Here is a 20,175-nt window from a genome sequence, read left to right as displayed (position 1 = left end):
AGGGAGAAACCATCAAGAAAGTCAAGACAAGTTTCAAATCCCACTGAGGCACGATAAATGGCGAAGGAGGGAACTTATTAGTAAGCCCCTTCAGAAACCTCAAAACCACTGGAGATTTAAAAAGAGACGGCTGATCCGGCAAGCAAAGAAATGCCGATAACACCGAAAGGTAACCTTTGATTGTAGCAACAGCAAATCCTTGCTGCGCCAAAGAGAGAGCAAACTGTAAAATATCAGATAAATGAGCCCTCAAAGGATCAACAGCCTTCTCCCTACACCAAACAACAAATTTAGACCATCTATACGAATAGATGGACTTGGTGGAGTCACGCCTGGCAGAAAGAATGACATCCACCACATCGTGAGGGAGAGAAAAAGAGTTCAGGTTGCCCCGTTCAATCTCCAGGCATGAAGGTGTAATGTCTGGAGTTGGGGGTGTAGAACCTGCCCCTCCATCTGAGAGAGGAGGTCTGCCCTGAGAGGGAGACGGAGCGGCGGGTGAGAGGAGAGGTGGAGAAGGTCTGTGTACCACACCCTTCTTGGCCAATCCGGGGCGACCAATATGACTTGGGCCCGGTCCTGGCGAATCTTCCTCAGAACCCGAGGAATCAAGGGTATGGGGGGAAACGCGTAAAGGAGTTGATTTCCCCAACTCAACTGAAACGCGTCCCCCAAAGCTCCTTGCATCGGATACTGGAGACTGCAGAATGGCAGGCAGTGAGCATTCTCGTGAGTGGCGAACAGATCCACTCGAGGAGTTCCCCACATCCGAAAGATGTAACGAACAACCTCTGGATGGAGCCTCCACTCGTGGTCGGCAGAGAACTGCCGACTGAGAACGTCTGCACGAACGTTCAGAACTCCGGCCAGATGATTTGCCATCAGACAAATCTGATGGTCCTGAACCCAGGACCAGAGACGCAGAGCTTCTCTGCAGAGACACTGCAACCCCATTCCTCCCTGCTTGTTGATATAACACATCACGGTCGTGTTGTCCGTCAGAACCTGAATCGACTGACCACGAAGGGAAGGGAGGAAGGCCTTGAGAGCCAAACGTATCGCCCGTAACTCTAGAAGGTTGATATGAAGCAACCTTTCCTCTGGAGACCAAAGACCTTTGACCTCCAGATCCCCCATATGAGCACCCCACCCTAGAGTGGATGCATCCGTTATCACTGTGGCCACCGATTGAGGCAGCTGGAAAGGCTTTCCTTGAGAAAGATTGCTTTCCACATTCCACCAAGACAGATCCGCCGCAGTTTCTCTGGAGATCCTCACTGACTCCCTGAGATCTCTGTTGTGCTGATACCACTGCCTGCGGAGGCACCACTGGAGTACCCTCATGTGCCAGCGTGCATGGTTGACCAACAGAATGCAAGAAGCCATCAGACCAAGCAGACGAAGGACCTTCAGGACTGGAACAACCGCTCCATTGAAAAATAATGGAATCATTTCCATGTATGTCGCGAATCCTTTGAGGAGGAGGGAATGCACGACACACAGTAGTGTCCAGTACCGCACCTATGAACAGGTTGCGCTGGGAGGGCACCAGGTGAGACTTGGGCACATTTATCGAAAAACCCAACCTGTGTAACAACTGAGTTGTCTCTTGCAAATGAAGGAGCACCTTCTCTGGCGACTCGGCTTTGATGAGCCAGTCGTCCAGATACGGAAATACAGGAATTCCCGACCTTCTGAGATGTGCCGCCACCACTGCCATCACCTTGGTGAAAACTCGAGGCGCAGTAGTAAGTCCAAACGGAAGGACCGCAAACTGGTAGTGCTGCGATCCCACCGTAAAACGGAGATACTTTCTGTGCGACTTCAGAATGGGGATGTGAAAATACGCATCCTGCAAGTCGATCGACACCAACCAGTCTTCTTCCAACAGCGCTTGAAGAACCTGCGCAAGAGTGAGCATCTTGAACTTTTCTTGTTTCAGATACAAGTTCAAGATCCTGAGATCCAGGATTGGCCGAAGCCTGCCATCCTTCTTGGGGATCAGAAAATACCGGGAGTAGCATCCCTGACCCCTCTCCTGCTCCGGAACCACCTCTATCGCACCCTTTCTGAACAGTGCCAGGACTTCTTCCTGCAGGAGAAGCAGGTGGTCCTCCGAACAATAACCTTGGCAGGGAGGGTAATTGGGTGGGAACTCCTGGAAAGGAAGAGCATACCCATTTTCTATGAGATTGAGAACCCAAAGATCTGATGTAACCGATTCCCAATCCCGTAGAAAATGAGTTAGCCGACCCCCTACCGGACCCACATGATCCGGAATGGCGGATCTAGGGCTGCTTTGCTGTTGCAGGTGGGGGGTGGGTATTAGAGGAGGAAGTAGAGGAGGAATAGGCTTGACGTCCACGTCCACGACCCTTCTGTCTACCTCTATAAGACTTGTACAGAGGGTTCTGTTGTTGCTGCTGTTGCTGGCCTTGTCTGAAGGGACGAAAGGAAGATCTGCCAAAGCCCCTGAACTTCCTGGTGGCTGTACCTTTCGCCTGCAAGCCCAAAGATCTAGCCGTCGCTCGGCTATCTTTGAACCTTTCCAAAGCCGTATCCGCTTTCTTCCCAAAGAGACCAACCCCGTCAAAAGGTAAATCCAAAAGAGTAGCCTGTACATCAGCGGAAAACTCTGAGGACTTTAACCAAGGAGCTCTTCTGGTAGCCACTGAGGAACCCATTACTCTAGCCACAGAGTCTGCAGTGTCCATGCCACTCTGAATAACTTGGTGGGCTGCTGCCTGAGTGTCCAAAACAACTTCATTAAAGTTTTTTCTGTCATCCTCCGGAAGATCAGCAGACAATTGTTTGACCGAGTCCATTAGGGCATGCACATATCTACCAAGCAAACAAGTAGCATTTGTTGATTTTAAAGCCATGCTACCTGAGGAGAAGACCTTCTTAGCGGCTTGATCCAATTTTTTGGAGTCTTTATCTCCAGGAACTTGGGGGAAAGAGCTGCTGATCTATTCGCACAAGCAGCCTGAACCACCAGACTCTCCGGTGAAGGGTGAGAAGACAAGAACTCAGGATCTCCAGGAGCCACCCTATAACGTCTCGCCACCGATCTAGATACTGCAGGTTCAGACAAAGGCTTTTTCCAAACTTCCAGAATTGGCTCGGTCAGAGCTTCAGTGAAAGGTAGAGTTGGCTCAATGACAGAAGAAGGCGAATGTAAAACTTCTGTAAGGATATTAGAGTTGAACTCAACTGTTGGTAAAGTTAAGTTCAGCAATTCAGCAGGTTTTCTAATTACCATATGGTATGGTACCACATCCCTGGAGGGTGCATCTGAAACCACAGGTAATCCCCATTCCGGAGAAAGTTCAAGACTGCTTGCAGAATGAAGATCTTCAAAACAATCCTCATGTTCCTGAAGTTCGCCTTCCTCCACTTCAGGTTCCATATACTCTTTTTTCTCCAATAGACGCTGGGCTCTACGTCTCGACCACTCCATACGGATCGAAGTCGACGGATCCGGTAACGACTCCGATGGAGTCGGAACCGGCGTCGACTGAGGAGCTGGAACAACAGGAGGTAGAGAAACAGGAACCGGTGTCGAACCTCGATCCAAATTTCGAGGTCGCTCCGGAGTCGGAGAAGCCGTGCGCGGAGTCGATGACCTCGGCGGCGCTGAACCGATCCAAGAAGGATATGGAGTCGGCATGAAAGGTAGAAAAGGCGCCGGTGCATACGCTTGGGGGACACCCAAGTTAAAAGACAAAGGTCCCATAGGACCCGCAGGTGCTCCAGTGGGGTACGTTGCCCTCGCATATACTCCATACATAGCATTTAGGAAATGCGATGGATCCTGACCAGGACCAGGAAAGGAAGGGTAAGAACCCATTTGTGGATTCGTAGGAGATTGTACTGGATTCGGTTCCTCCTGATCCTTTTGACTTTCCAGTTCATCCTCCGGAGTCGGAGACTGAGGAACCTCCACGACCTCCTCATGCTCCGAAGACTGACCCGAAGCCAGATTCGGATCCAGTTGCGGCTCCGGTGTATGCTCTCGAGATCGTACCGGAGTGGTACCACCAGCAGGAGACGGAGACACAAAGTCCTTGTGATGCTTCCGAGAAGACATCTTCTTAGAGTCCGAAGACCCCGAATGATGGTGAGAACTATGCTTCTCCCTCTTATGCTTTCTCTTCGAGGAACTCGAAGCATGCCCAGAAGCTGACTTCGACGCTGACTCCGATCTGATCCTCGACCTCGATCTCGATTGTGACTTCGATCGCGACCTCGATCGTGACTTCGATCTTGACTTCGGTCTCGATCTGGAGTGTCTTGATCTTGATCTCGAAGATCTACCGGCTTCTTTATTTTTAATTTTGGCTAATAAAAGTTTAGCCTCTCGTTCACGTAGAGCCTTCGGATTCATTTTAGAACAGGATCGACGACCCTTGACGTCATGATCCGACCCCAAACACCATAAGCAATCTTGGTGTGGATCAGTAAATCATCCGGGCACACGAGCCACACTGTTTGAATCCCGTTTTCTTCGACGACATCCTCGACGAAGAACAGAAACAGTAACAGACAAAAAGTAACAAAGTCTCTATCTGTAACTACAGAAGATCCCTGAAACCGTTAGCGTCGACGACGCGGAAAAAAGGGAACTGATGTCATCACGCCGACGTAGGCCTAATAAGGGGTCCGTGATGTCAGACAGAGTCGCGCGCGATGCCGCATTCCTATGACGTCGTCCACGCCGGCGTGCTACAAAGAAAAAAATTCCGAACGTTGCTGACGCAAGGGGGATATTCACAAGGTGAGGAATCCACAAGGCAGATGTATCTATCAGAAAAATGCTTAACACTCACCTCTGATAACTTAAGCAGCTCAATCACACTACCACACTACCACAAATAGAGCATTTGGGATTATTAAAGTAAGCCCAGTAAACCAATAAGGGTCTTCTGGGCCTTTCGCATGGTGTACCCGTACATTGGTATACTGTATAAAAAGTCAGCTTCCTACAGTCGGAGGTGTAAAAAGATGGGAAATCCTTAATGCACATTTACTCATGTAGTGATGGGTGAAAGGCAATAGAAGATTATATATATATATATATGACATTAACAGGCTATTAAAGTGTTCAAGAGATTTACAGATAGAAAATTATTGTATGGTAGTTGAAATTAGAATACACCGCAAAAGAAACTGACAATTTAGGTGTTCATGGCACTTACGATTCTAGTCCAGCCTGTTCTTTCTCTAGGGGATGAATTCTTTCTAGGACATGGGAATATTGGACATTGGCTTTCACCCACGCAGCCAGCGAGGCAGCTGCGGTACTGGCTCGTTTAGCATTCTGAAATAAAGTTTCATAATCACAAATTAGAGTTACACTTTCTTTTGTCAGAAACACTGAAATTAACGGTTATACGTTTTCAAATGTAATTTTATTAAGTTGTTAATGGAAGGGTGATGCTAACAATCCCCGTTATCCAACTGCACACTCTTACAATAATGCTTTGCAGATCACTTAGCTGTGACAGTTTCAACTATAAGACTGAATGTAGGCTCCATCAACTGGGCTCTGAAAGGAGCATGAGGCAGCCCCAAACCCAAGACGAGGAAACTGTGAGGCACAAGAAGAACCTGTTTTTGTGTGTGGGGCAGTGTATAGGGGAAGACCTTTCCCCAGTGCCAATCTTCAAGACAGAGACAAGGTGAAGCATGATTGGCCCATTTGGGTGTAGACTGACCTTCCATTAGGGACCTACAATCGACCTGTGGGAGAAAGGAGAGAAGGCCAAACAATAGGCTAGGGTACGCAGTGAAATTGCACTGCAGGCCCTCTGTCCATGACTTGTGCTGGTGTGGTGCAGTAGATACGTTTATATCTGGTAGAGACCTGTAGCCTGTGATGACCTTCGACAGCATGACCAACCGGAATAGATTCACCGTGAATATAAGTGACAGTGGATAATGTGATGGTGAGGTGTGAAACTCAGAATATTATGATATAGTAGCCAGTGTTATGGGCCCTGCAGCCTCTTTCAAGATGTTTTAGGTAACAGAGAGACATTTCCCAGCAGACCACCATTTGGTGAAATCCTTATTTGAGACATATTTTATGTACTACACCATACCTTTAATGGGCTGCTATGTTCTACCCAGATGCAAATTGGTGCCCCCAAGACTGGTAGGATGTTGCGACAAAGGGATACCCAGCAGATATGGCACCATAACCAAGGAATGGACACATGCGATCTGCTGAAGATCAATACACTGAAGGGACAAGAACTTCTTCTTGTGAGAGGAGTTTCTTGGACATTTTCAGCGCGAGCTCCAGCGTCGCGCACAAAAGGCCCCCGCATCCTCAAGAGGCCTTGGACTTGCTGGTTTCCGCTTCAGTGGAACTTCGTTTGGAATCCAGGGTACTGGAACGACCTCGGCCCACCTCCAGGCCCGGGAGGAGAAAGGGCGGTGTTGAAGTCACTTGGCATCACGCTGGGCGAGGAGGATTCCCTGCCTTGCCCCCGCCGATTGGATTCCTGTGGCAGGGGGGTTGATGCAGTCTGGGGACTCGAGGGGACACTTTGTTTGGAAGCTACATGGACTTGGGGGTTCGCCAACATCGAAGCATTAATCCACTCCCATCGCAATACCTGCCAGCATTGAATGATGCATGCTGGGACTTGTAGTCACCACCCACGAGGTGGCTGGTAGGAGGTATAAGGCGATTGGTACTTACCCATTGGGGGTGGAGCAGCTCCTCATTAATCAGGAGGGGGCAGGATACATAATCCTGGATACACGCCTACCTCTTGTTTTGTTACACCCTCGGCGCTGAAGAAGGCACATACGCCGAAATGCATTCGCCACAGAGGATGTTCTGAATCGCCATGGACTGTGGTTTTAAATAAAGCTGTTTCCCTCGTTTCCCCTGCTGTGGCCTTTTCTTCTTGTGAGAGGAGTTTCTTGGACATTTTCAGCGCGAGCTCCAGCGTCGCGCACAAAAGGCCCCCGCATCCTCAAGAGGCCTTGGACTTGCTGGTTTCCGCTTCGGTGGAACTTCGTTTGGAATCCAGGGTACTGGAACGACCTCGGCCCACCTCCAGGCCCGGGAGGCGAAAGGGCGGTGTTGAAGTCACTTGGCATCACGCTGGGCGAGGTGGATTCCCTGCCTTGCCCCCGCCAATTGGATTCCTGTGGCAGGGGGGTTGATGCGGTCTGGGGACTCGAGGGGACACTTTGTTTGGAAGCTACATGGACTTGGGGGTTCGCCAACATCGGAGCAATAATCCACTCCCATCGCAATACCTGCCAGCATTGAATGATGCATGCTGGGACTTGTAGTCGCCACCCACGAGGCGGCTGGTAGGAGGTATAAGGCGATTGGTACTTACCCATTGGGGGTGGAGCAGCTCCTCATCAATCAGGAGGGGGCAGGATACATAATCCTGGATACACGCCTACCTCTTGTTTTGTTACACCCTCGGCGCTGAAGAAGGCACATACGCCGAAATGCATTCGCCACAGAAGATGTTCTGAATCGCCATGGACTGTGGTTTTAAATAAAGCTGTCTCCCTCGTTTCCCCTGCTGTGGCCTTTTCTTCTTGTGAGAGGAATTTCTTGGACATATATATATATATATATATATACATATACATATATCCATACCAACTCCTCCGAAGAAAGAGCGAAGGCCACACCTGGGGACATTGTTGGAGGCATTCATTAACCACAGGTCACAGGCGAATGCATTTCGGCAATTCTTTTGCCTTCCTCAGCGCCACAAGCGATTGGGACCCCTCCATCTTGCGCTGAAAGACTGTTCTGCTGCTTTCAATAGCCCAGTGGCTCAAGCTTCGCCCATGATGTAATTCTCCCCACCTGACAACAATCCGGGTGTAGTCCAGAACTGCAGGTACCAGCATGCAAAGCCTTGCATCCAGGAAAATGGTGGAGTGGAATTCCGGCCAAATGGTCGGATAGCGAAGCAGGATTGCGCCGATGGTGTCCAATCTGCCTTGTAGTGGAAAATTAAAAGTCTCCCTATGCCCCAGAACCGCTTCAGCCACAATGCTCAAGTCCAATACTTTGCGGGGGCAATCATGGCCGTGCATGTCGCCCACTGCCAGGACAATGTCCTCACAACCGCTCTTTCTCTCTTTGTGCACCGAGGCGGGCCCTAGACGAATTCCAATACCTTGGAGGTTTCACGATGCCGAAGCGTTGCCAAAGAATGTCCGGGCCACTTTGGTGAAGCGGGGGCCTTCGTAATGCGCCTATATATATATATTTTTAAATCTATTTTTAATTGTTTTAATGTTTGTTAACAGCACATCAAATTGCGCATATTAACATTCTGGAAATACAATACAAAAGGTGTGACAGGAGTAAGAGGTTGTGGAATGTTTCTGCTCCTCAGTTGATTCCTATATTTTGGTCAAGTCCCCCAAAGCTGCCCAGGCTAATCCAATAACCTCGCAGGAGTGGATCATATCAGGTGTAGTTCAACACACATGTCTACAGTTCAATGCAGAGTATGCATAAGGCTGAACAATAAACAGTAATCAACTAGAACTCATAATCTTCCCAGTCTAGGTTAGGTGTACAGTCGCAGTAATGCATGCTCGGTCGTTGACCCTGTGGGTCCAGAGGGTGAATCCAGATCCTGCTAGTGGTGCAGGGGGAGGGCAAGGCCTGTCAGGCCCGACAGGTCTCACCCAGGAACATATTACCAGTTGTTGCCCACAGGAAGGTCAGGCTGGTACCAGCCGATTTGTTCTCTACTTCGACAAAGTGGACAATACTTCTGCCCATAGTTCCACCAGTGGGGATCTATAACTCCCTCTCCGCATCTCATCCCATAGGGCCTCTCCCTCCACCCTCAGCCAGCTCTCAAACTTTGACCTCCACCTACTATGGGGTAGACCAATCAGGCATTTCCAGAGGTATGTAATATCCCTGCATGCGACTCCCAATGCCAGTTCCAAGAATCTATAAGCAGTTTTTTAGGTCAAGCGTGGGCAGCGCATGCGCTGCTGCGAGGTATGCAGTATTGGAGTATGGCTTTGAAGCCCTGCCCAATCTCCGATCACATTTTTAATTGTTTTGTGTCATTGTCCTTCATAAACGCTGGCAACCGAGTCGTTATTAGGCTTGTTAGTTCCTCCTTGGTAGCGCCTTGTCTGCATGTGTTACCTCCCATTACGACTCGACCTTTTACTTTACTTGTCTTGTTACACGGTCTGCTTTATCTTGGCTGTCAGTACTGTTTTGTTTAATGATTTGCCTCTATTCCACCCACTATGTCGCAGCACGCCGCCCGCTTTTATTTTATTTGCTAATGGCGGTCCGCTTTAACTATAGCGGGCGTGTTTCTTTTATTCTTTATTTTAGCAGTACCGCCCGCTTTAAGTATAGCGGCCGCGCTTACTTATTCTTTATTTCTTTTTTTGTTTGTTTACTAGAGCCCATGCGCCCATTTCACATTCAAGGAGGCCGTGCCCCTTTCTTTAGACAAGCCTCATCTAAAGAAAGGTGCGCGGCTGCTATTAAAGTCAAAGCGCGGCATGGGCGCTTTTACACAAAAAACATCTGTCTGTCAACTTGACAAACAGATGCTTTTTTTTGTCAAAGTGCCCCATACCACGGTTTCACTTTAATGTCGGCCACGCCCCTTTCTTTAGACGTAGCTTGTCTAGAGAAAGGGGGGCGGCCTCCATTAATGTGAAAGCGCCACATAGTAGACAAACAAATATTTGCAATGCAATAGGTCTCACATTTGAGAGAGTTTAAGTTATTGCATTGCTTAATAACTTAAACTCTCATAAAAGCAAGACCTATTGCACTGCAAATGCTTGTTTCTCTGGTTGTCTGTGGTATAAGCCTAAAAAGCACGTGTCTGCCCTGAATATCTGATGTCTGCCAAGGTTACGTTTTATATAACTTGCAAAAAGTGTCCAGAGGTGCACGATCACTGGTAATCCCACACCATGTGTATGAAATTTGCATTCGCAAGGGTTCAGCAGAGGCAGCAGGTGTTTGTGATGTGCAGCAACACATTAAGAATTTGTGGGGAGAGGCAGGTGCAGTGTAGGTAGTCGAACTGTGTGAATTTAAATCCTGTGTTGCAGGTAGACGTGTATGTGCGTGCTAGAGTCTTTTCCAATTCCTGCCCCGCAAAATGCTGTCCGATATAAGCCTCCCATCTATCTCATACTACCAGTAGTTTATCCACAATCATTGCCTGTGAAATTCTGAATAGCCACAAGATTAGGTGGCTACCCTGTCCAAATGTTCATAAAGTCTGCAGAAGTTCATGCATGGGTGGCTCTCCGTCTGAGATCCTGCAGAGGCCCACAGCGCCTGTACCACTGCCCCATAGGTCTTCAAGGCGTCTCCCACCATCAGTTCATCCAATGTGCAGATGGTGTTCTCATTGTAGCTGTCACCCAGTGCCACAAAGTTTGCTTCCATCCAGGTTGCCATGTGTCACACCATCGGGAAACACACTCTTATTGTCGGCATTCTAACTAGCGGTAGCGTGGGAGTGTACAGGGGGGTCGGGCACATCCTGGCAAGCACCCCTTTCCATAGTGGAGTGCCGAGTGTAGGAGCCGGGATTTCCGGGCCAGGCTTATTCATACTCCCAGAGCCATTGCTACTATCGCTCCCTCCATACTCACATCCCCGAACGTTCCTAACTCCACCAGACCTATTCCCACTACCCACTGGGTCAAACACTGCAACTATGCAGTGTAGTAGTAAACTTCAAAGACAAGGACACCCATATTATTCAGGGTCTGAAAGGGTTATCCTGGCCATTATGGGGTGCCAGAGTGTTCACCAGACTGCCATAATGCTCTCAGACCAGGTACTGCTCCACCCAGGTTGCCCTTGATCATATCCTTGTCTGTATGATATGCTTTGACACTTAAGTAATTAAAAACTCTGGGTGCCCACTGGATCACCGGTAGTCGCACCAGGGTTGGAGGGCCTGCATAATCTGGGGAGATTAAGAAGGCATGAGTTTTTAACCAGTTAGTACAAAGCCCGGAGTCCCGCCCAAAAGCCTCTAACAGCTCCACGCACCACAGGCGCCCCGTCTTCTGGGCATCTCACAGATAGAGGAGCACTTTGCCCACATTCAGCAAGACCACATAATCTCTGTCATGTAGCGGGTTTCCTCTGTTGCGCCCTCTGGCATGCTGTATCCATGCATATGGCTCAACAGCCAAGGCAAAACACATCAGTGAGAGGGATAAGCTCTGCCTGGTGCCACAGAACACAACAAAGGGGACCAAAATGCAGTGTCTGGTAGAGGCCTGAGCTCTCGTGCCCTTCTACAGCACAATAACCCATTTACCCCATCCGTCTCCCAGGGATATCCGGGCCATGACCACTTGTAGGTTATCCCAGTATGGGTATAATGCTTTTGGGATGTCTAAAGAGAGGACCATCGCTTCGCGTCAGGTGAACCGCTGGATTTTCATAAAACATGCAGTACAGATGCTGGAGGTTATAAGAGGTATTCCATTTGGGATTTAAACCATTTTGGTCCTCATGCACTAAAATAAAAAAGATGAGGCAAGAGGCATTTAGCCAGTACTTTGTGAGGCAAATTTTTTACAGAAATCGTAAAAAATGCTTTAATACAAGTTGTGCCATACAGCGCTAATCATGACTGAAATCCGATGGTACCTAACACTCATTGTAACCAACCCTGATGCGTACTACACTTCAGTTTAAAAGAGAACAACTATACTTATAAGGCCCCATGCCTCCACGGTCTTACTTTGTCAAGGTACAGGCTAGGAGGAGAGGGGGGGGCGCACGGGGTACTTACCATAGAAAGAATAGCCTCAAGAAAAAAACTACACTTAGAAGGTGTGGACAATACAAAAAATAATTATTGCACCTAACATGCACCATAAAATACATTAAGACATGGAAATAACAATAACAAAATAATGACTATAGGTGGGAGCGACCTGACCTTTTCACGGAAGGCATATTGATATATAACACCTATTAATAAGTTACGACATGCAAGGCACCAACTTGTAAGATACCATCAGTTAATCAGGATATGACTAATTGAAAAGACAACTGAAGGGGATTACTTACTCCTATATATAAATGGGCAACTGCATAGGCGCTTTTTTGCATCGGCTGATGTAGATGTATAAGACATGACAAGCAACAATTCCATTGTGTCCCAATATGTTGGTTTTAATTTGATTGTGATGGGCTGTGACCTATACCTCTTCTCTCACACAAGAGTGTGACTACAGGAGAGATTCCTCCCCAGTGTGCCTGAATGGTACAACACCCGACTAATGTAGGGTAAGTGATATCACAAACTATGCATGATTCACAAGTTTGTTTTTACAAGTATGTTTACAGGTGATGTGAATTCATGTGTATTCCATGATGGGTGCATGCATGTGAGATACAGGACACAAGACCAGACAGTTTAACACAAAAAAGCATAGATACATGGTGTAAGTTGTTCATAAATAACTTATACCAACTATGAATACCTTGTACCGTCTGCATACACAACAGGTAAGACTTTTTTCTTACCAGCATGCACTTGAAAGGTGCATGAGTGACTGACTGTAGGGGTATCTGGATTGCTCTGGCGAAGACCCTAGGCCCTCCTATGAGGGATCCAATTTGAGGCCGAAACATGTTGGCGATAATATTCTGACGTGATGCTCAAGACATAAACTCCTAGTAGCATCCATGTTTTAATCCAACCAAGTGTACCCACCAATAAAGGAAAACCCTGGGTTTACACTCAGGCTGTTTATGATTAACTGGACCCAAGGTATGACCAGAACATTACATTTCTGATCTCCCTCCTTAACAAGGTTGAGACCACCGTGTTAGTATCATCTTAACACGGTGGGAGACTGGCTGATGATGAAGCATGCCACTAAAGTGTGGGTGAGGCCTTTACGCCCATATCTTTATCCTTTGTTGTGGTCACTATCTTGTAGCGTATTGTTTTCCCTTTGCCCTAAAAAAAGAACAGGGAAAGGCCCCTGTCATACCAGTTGTGTGATATAGGTTATTTGTAAAGGATGTATGGCAGGCGTACCTCTAGCTCCTTTTTGGACTGATTTAGAGGCCCACGTAGCAGCCTGACAGTTGCCCAGGACAGGAACTCTGCATGACAACACAGTGATAGCAGCTTTAGCCCTAGTGGAATGAGCCTGCAATCCTTCTGAATGCTGCGTTTTGGCCAGTGCATAGCAGATCTTGATGCAGAGCATGATGGTCCACTTCTGCATGACCTTGCTTTTTTCACTCCACCGAACCCCACAAAGTGTTAATTGTCCACCCAGTGTTCTCTGGTGTCATCAAGGTAAACGCTTAGTGCTCTTTTGGGGTCCAAGCAATGGAGTCTCCTCCTCCTTTGGGGGGTGAGGTGAAGCATAGGTAAAAAACACAGTTATAGTTTGACTGACATGGAATGACGTCGCAACTTTCGTCAGGAAGTATGTCTGGGTCAGCAGACCCGTTTGTCTGGAAAAAGAGTGGTGTTTGGTGGGTTGACACAGACCTTGAAGTTCGCTCACTCACCGTGTTGATGTAATGGTGACAAGAAAAAATGTGTATGAAACCACAAGGGACAGCTGTGAAGCGACTCAAAGGGAGTGCACATCAACTATGAGAGGGCAAAGTTAGGGTCCCACTATAGTATGACAAAAGGAAGGGGAGAAAACATGTTGAGGCCTTTCAAAGAAAGCATCACAGCAGGTGATTTAAATTATAGGGGCTGGTCCAGTAAACTGAAAAAAGGCTGAAAGGTATCTTGTACCCAGAGTAAAGTTTGGCAGGAAAGGCAAACGTCAGATAACTTCACCTGTTGGGGATCAATCTGGTGTGTACTTCAATGTTGCAAAGTCATCCTTGTGCCCTGGGCACCCCCATTTTTCTGTTGACAGGTACTGGTGGTAACTGACTGTGACTGTCCCTGGGCTCTGCCTAACCAGGCCCAGGCCCAGTGCTATGCTGAAAAGAAACTTAGAATACAGTGAAAACACCTACATACACTAGGGTACACTATGGGTTAGGGTACCCCCTTTGATTGGCATGACCTCCCCTATAAGACCCTAGTACATAATAGGGCAGGGGGATCAAAACTACCTTTAAGTTACTAGTATATAATAGGGCATGGCAGTTTAGAAGTCAGCAGCCCTTTCTGCACTTGCATGTGTGCACTGCTGCAGCCTGAAGTCAGTTTAAAAGTAGCCCTGTGTTGGAGGATTGCTTTTAAAATGAAAGTGTGCCCAAGCTCGACTTTGGTGTTTGAGGCACTTAAAAATTAATAAACTACAATGTTTTGGGTTATTAGGTATGAAGATATGCCGTTACAACGCAAACAATTACAACGCATGCTTTTACAATCCAGTTTTTACATCGCAACTACCATTACAGCGCATGATTTTACAACATATGTCATTACAACGCATTTTTAAAAACTACTATTACAACTCATTACTTTACAATGCATACCATTACAATGCATACTTCTTTTAGGGCAACAGTAGAGTACCATTACAACTCATTACATTACAACGCATACCATTACAACGCATAATTCTTTTAGGGCAACAGTAGAGTAAATGTTGGATAGTGTAGGGGTAAAAATTACTATTCCCACTCCAGTGAGTGCAACAGTAGGGAAAGAGGTGGATAGTGTAGGGGTAACAATTACTATTCCCATCTACACCAAAAAACCATTCCCACCCTAAAACTAAAAAATCTCCATTACTTAACTCATAATGTGCTGAAATGGTATGCGTTGTAGTGACATGCGTTGTAATGGAATTTGATGTAAAGGCAGTCGCGTTGTAAAAGCAGTGCGATGTAATGACTGCATTGTAATGGATGTTTCCCATTAGGTATACCCAGGGTCTCCCCTAGGTGTCCCAGGGGTAGGGGGTCAGGTATTTATAAGGAGAGTCCTTATAAAATGTTTTTTATGTGCCCTAGGGATGGTGAAATTGCACATTTCACTCCACACATTGCAGTGAAGTGCTTCCCTAAATCGAGTTGTGTGCTAGGAGCACTGTGGAGTGAGGATCTGCAATATGTTTACATATTGAGAACCCCTAAAGTCTCCCCTAGGTATCCCAGGGGTGGGGACCCTGCTGTAGATATAGGCAGTGACCTTATCAAATATGTTTTATAAGCACTGGTGTTGCAGAAGTTGCCCTGTTCATTTTCCCCATTGCAAATCCCCAGCCACATAGGTTAACAGTGCAAGAAGTTATTAAATAATAACTAACATCAAGGATGTCATTACAGTATAATTCAAGGACTTTCTAGAATGGTATTGATAACGCCAACAATATGCTATTGTTGAATTTATACAAAAATTATACAGATAAGAAGTTCTAAGACTTTCTTGTCTGTAAGCCAAAATTCAGCCTTCCAGAGGTCTGTCCTGATTGGTCAGAGTTCAGAGGAATAGCCAGGCTGCTTTGATGAGGTGATAACCAGCCCCTGGGGGTAGAGAGCCATTCTGGGAGGACAGGGGTCTACTACATAGGAATGCCAGAGCAGAGGGAGGGGGCGTAAACAATAATCTTCAATAGAAGGAGGAGACTCGCTGGAGAAACTCATTTACACCTCTACTCTTTAAACCCAGCCAGATGGCAGGAATAAGGAAGGAATGAGCAGCTGCCAGGGTGAAGGACAGCATGGAGATGAGCCATCCTGAAGGTGGGCTTAGCCAGCTCTTGTCAGCCACAAGACGTACAGATGTTCCTCCGCCAGTCGTTCCTGGGATGGCAGAGGGTGTGGTCGAGTGACTATGAAGGGTAAGGCGTATCCGTTCTAGACAATTCTAAGAACCCACCTGTCCGATGTTATGGCCTGCCAACCCAGCAATGATTATTTAATCTTGCCTTCAACCGGGTAGCTGTACGACTATAAGGGCATGCTAAAGTGGCTTTGCAGGTGGAGTAGTGAGGTGGTGGTAAGCTGATAACAGAGCCGATGGGTGCCACAGTCTCCCCATGAAATTGCCTGGCTGCCAGTGCGAGGTGCCTCTGCAGCCACTAACACAGTAGAATAGTCAAGTGACACCGGAGAGGCAGAAGGGCTTATAGTAGTCCAAAGGTCACACCAAGTGGAGGATGAGCAGCTGGAAATGTACCTGAGGAATCATCTGAAGGATCTCCATAGGTCCTGAGTAGGATCCAGAATACTCCCTGGACCTTTAGCTCCTTTTGTGTTTGCACTGCTTTTTAGGGTGATACTCAGGAGAGTGATTTCAGGATGCATATTTTAATTTTAGAGAGGATATCGTACTTAGTCTCCCTCACCATGTTATAGTAAGGTGAATTTGGAAACAAAGACAACAAAAAACTGCTTGAGACAAGCCAAGACATGATAAAAGTCGAAATGGGGGGGGGGGGTCTTTGATAGACACCGAACTGCAATATTTGATGCAAGGATCAGTGCATGAGAACTTAAAAGGTGGCATTGGATGACATGGTGAGACACTTTCACCGGAATACATTTACAAAAGCAATACAAAAACAAAAGAGTTCCAGAGCCTGCATCAACCGCAGTGCAAAAAAGAAGGACGTCACATCACTGCCTCCCATGGCATCTTATATGAAGCAGTTATGTCACTTTTGGTTAAGGACCTTTGATATTAGATCTTCCCATCTTGCCACATTGGCTATTCAAAGAGTAAGAAACTGCATACACCTTATGGTTGCCATTTTCCTTAAGTTTTTCAAAAAGCATTGCCCCAATTTGATTGACAAGTAACAATGTGATAACAACATGAATGAGGAAAATGAAAAAGTTCCCAATGGAACATTTGTGTTTGGCATTCAATAGTGTAAGATAAAGACAACATCCACTTTGCGCATGGAAATACGTGTGATTTGGTGGGAAATGAAATACCTCAAATGGAAGATGTGGATGAACTAAGTGCATTAGGAGTATACCTTTAGCAAATACAAAACTCTTGGCACATAAGAGGCAAAGCCTTAAACTTCAGCAGACTAGGGGCCCATTAGGATGTCGGGCGGATTGCCCCCGCCAGGCTGGCGTTGGCCACCGCCAGCCTGGCGGGGGCAATCCGCCCGACATCCTCACTTGTTTCCCCCCCGCCATATTAGTATGGCGGGGGGGGGGGACCTCGGCGGACGGAAAGACAGTCTGCTGCTTTTCCGCCCCGGTCGCCTTGGCCGGGGCGGAAAAGGAATAATATGGTGGCGGTGTCTATCAGACACCGCCTGCCATGTTACAATGGCCATTTTACAATGCCTCCACGGAAAGGCATGCGGTCTTCACTCTGGGGGCCTCCTGCGTGCCCCCAGAGTGAAGGAGGGGTGGGGGCTGCACACGGGGGGTACCTGTGGTAGCCCCCAATATTTGCATAAACAAAGCGGCAAGCACCGCGCAGTGCCTGCCGCTTTGTTTATGCAAATGCTGAAATGCATTTCTAGCATTGTGGCAGGCGGTGCTGAGAGTACCGCACGCCACAATGCTAGAAATGCAGGATGTGCCCGCCACTGTGGCGGGCACATCCTAATGCCCCCCACGGGACCCCCGCCCTTATGGCGGGCAGTCCCAATCCCCGTCAGGATGGCGGGCGGGCAAAGTCCGCCCGCCATCCTAATGACCCCCTAGGTATCAAGGTACAAAATGAATTGAGGATGGAAGTGTATTATTAAACTCACCGGTCAAGACTACTGATGGTCTTAGAGCCTAATGGGGTATAACTGACCCAGAACAAGACTGGTAGTGATAACTCAGATCCAAAGAATCCTAAAAGAGGAGATCTTCAAAGTTACTGGATAATCACATATTGGTGTTTAGGGGCAACTAGCAATGTCTGACATGACTCGGTATCTGGGAAGGAATAAGAATGCCTAACAAGTCATTATCCATGAGAATTAATACTGCTTGTGATGGTTAAAACCTGGATGAAAAGATAGGACCTGCAACGTTGTTACCTTAGGTTCAAAAGATGCTTTGTTTTGTGTTAGAAGTTCTTCTACACTTGCTCGTATTTCCTTGGTGATATTTCTGACATCAAAGGTTGCTATGTCTTCTCTAACTCCTCTTTTAGCAAGGAAGCTGAAATAAATGTTAGGCAAATTCATGAACATACACCACAAGTAATAATAATAATAAAGACATAATTCAATGTTTAACAGCATCAATTAATGCAAATGTAGGCTCTATCAAATTTTGAACAGAATTTCCATATACACTGTCTTTAAAATTGGATAACTTTTTCTCTGTGGTTTTCACTATTTCATTTTAAAATAAACTCCTTTTAAAACGTTTCAGATCCTGGGAGAGATGAGGAAACAGCATTGTTCAGAGGAAGATAATTTGCAATACCATTCGTTCATAGTTTTTTAAAAATACAATAACTTACTAAAGTAGTAGACAAATATAAATAACTGATCGGAATTAATATTTAGATATATTTGTAAAGTCTTTCTATGTACCAGAAAGGATATTATGTATAATGTTACAAATTTAAAAATTCCCATATTATGTTGGAGGAGAGGTGGTGTGGTGTTTAACTTACACACAATGAGAAATGGGTTACAATTAGTGATGGGCAAAATAAGTAGCCCAAAAATGAATTAGACAACATTTTGGTAGTTTGCCTGCTTGTCGAAATTTAGTTTGTAAAACCATCAAAATCCTCCACACTAAGGGCTAACCTTGCACCCAAATAAAGAAACCTGCATTTGTGCTATGTGTGCCTCCTGAGGCCACAAAATGGGGTCCTGGGAGGAGCAGAGCAATGACGAATGGCTGCCACCATCCAACCAGAAGGGACCTAACAGAGGCTCCTATTCTGATTGATTGCAAGGGTGGCCAGAATTAATGTTGTTTCGTCAATTAAATTAGTCAAGATTGCAGCCAAAAGAATAGGGTCGACATTAGGCCCATTGGACAAGTTACTTGCCTTCAGTAACGCCTTTTCTGGTAGAGATATGATCTAGCCGCAGATTCCTTACCTGTGAACTTCCAGGCGTCAGGCTGGATCCGGAAGATTTTTTAGAGCAGTATCCCTGCGCGTTGATACGTGGCATTGGTCAACTCCGCGTGACATTGTAGACGTCGGGTTCATTCTTGTTGTGACGTCCGTGTCGTCTATATAGGTGCCACCCCAGTGCATTCATGTCAGTACTTTTCATGCCTTTCCACGCCAGAAGCATGGAGCCATGAAGTGACTGACTGTGATGTGTTAAAAAAAACAACTAGGGCCCTGAAGGGGAACAGCCCTGACACTAAAAACTGATCCACAGTACTGGGATGATGGATGGGTCGGTAAGGAATCTGCGGCTAAATCATGTCTCTACTAGATAAGGGGTTAAAGAAGGCAAGTAACTTGTCCATCTGATAGAGACGGTGAGTGACCTTTTCTATACGGCCACTACTTCGGATTGCCTTTACTTCGCATTGTTAGTACGCAGAAACCATTACTTTGCATGGTTTTACTGCGCATGACCGTTACTTCGCAGGATATCCACATCGTTGTTTTTATTTAGGCGCTTCCGTTTTTAAATAACGTAGTACGACTCTGAAGACACAGGAAGCTGGAGCAGTGGAAGGTGATCTACGAGGAGAGAGAGGTAAGTGGGAATGTGAACGGTTGTGTAGGTGTAGAGTAGTGTATTTGGGTGTAGGGTAGTGTAGGGGGTCGTGAAGGGTAGTGTTTGGGAGTAGGGAACGGACTGAGGATAGGGTCAGGGTCGTGCAGGAGGTAGTGTTTTGGGGTTTAGGGTGATGTTGTGGTGTTTGTGTAGGGTAGTTTTTTAGGGTTTAGGGTAGTGTTGGGATGTCGTGCAGGGTAGTGTTTCAGTGTAGGGACAGGACTGGGGTTAGGGGCAGGGTCGTGCTTGGAGTAGTGTTTTAGGGTGTAGGGTAGTGTTGTGGGGTTAGTGTAGTGCAGGGTAGTGTTTTAGTGTTTAGGGTAGTCTTGGAGGTTGTGCAGGGTAGTGTTTGGGGTAGGGACAGGACTGGGGCTAGGGCAGGGTCGTGCTGGGGGTAGTGTTTTAGGGTTTAGGGTAGTGTTGTGGTGTTAGTGTAGTGTAGTTTAGTGTTTTAGTGTAGTGTCGGGGGTTGTGATGGGTAGTGAATGAGTGTAGGGACTGGAGTAGGGGAATGTGTATGTTAGTGCAGGGGGTAGTGATTTAGGGTTT

At 46.8% G+C, this 20,175-nt stretch overlaps 1 protein-coding gene across 2 annotated transcripts in view; it reads right to left on the bottom strand.

Moving 5' to 3' along the window:
- Positions 1-20,175, bottom strand: part of DYNC2H1 (dynein cytoplasmic 2 heavy chain 1) — a 1,763,151-nt gene that overhangs the window by 614,424 nt on the left and 1,128,552 nt on the right. For both annotated transcript variants that reach the window (XM_078657019.1, XM_078657020.1), the window contains exons 58-59: positions 17,962-18,085; positions 5,199-5,320 (exon numbers count right to left, since the gene is read on the bottom strand). In XM_078657019.1, coding sequence (XP_078513145.1) covers positions 5,199-5,320; positions 17,962-18,085 — 246 coding nt within the window. The remainder of the gene's footprint in view (positions 1-5,198; positions 5,321-17,961; positions 18,086-20,175) is intronic.

The sequence above is a fragment of the Lissotriton helveticus genome, chromosome 8, assembly GCF_964261635.1.
Source record: "Lissotriton helveticus chromosome 8, aLisHel1.1, whole genome shotgun sequence".
In the NCBI taxonomy this organism is placed as follows: domain Eukaryota; kingdom Metazoa; phylum Chordata; class Amphibia; order Caudata; family Salamandridae; genus Lissotriton; species Lissotriton helveticus.
The sequence above is the reverse complement of the archived record's forward strand: the minus strand, read 5'-3'. Positions and strand labels throughout refer to the sequence as shown.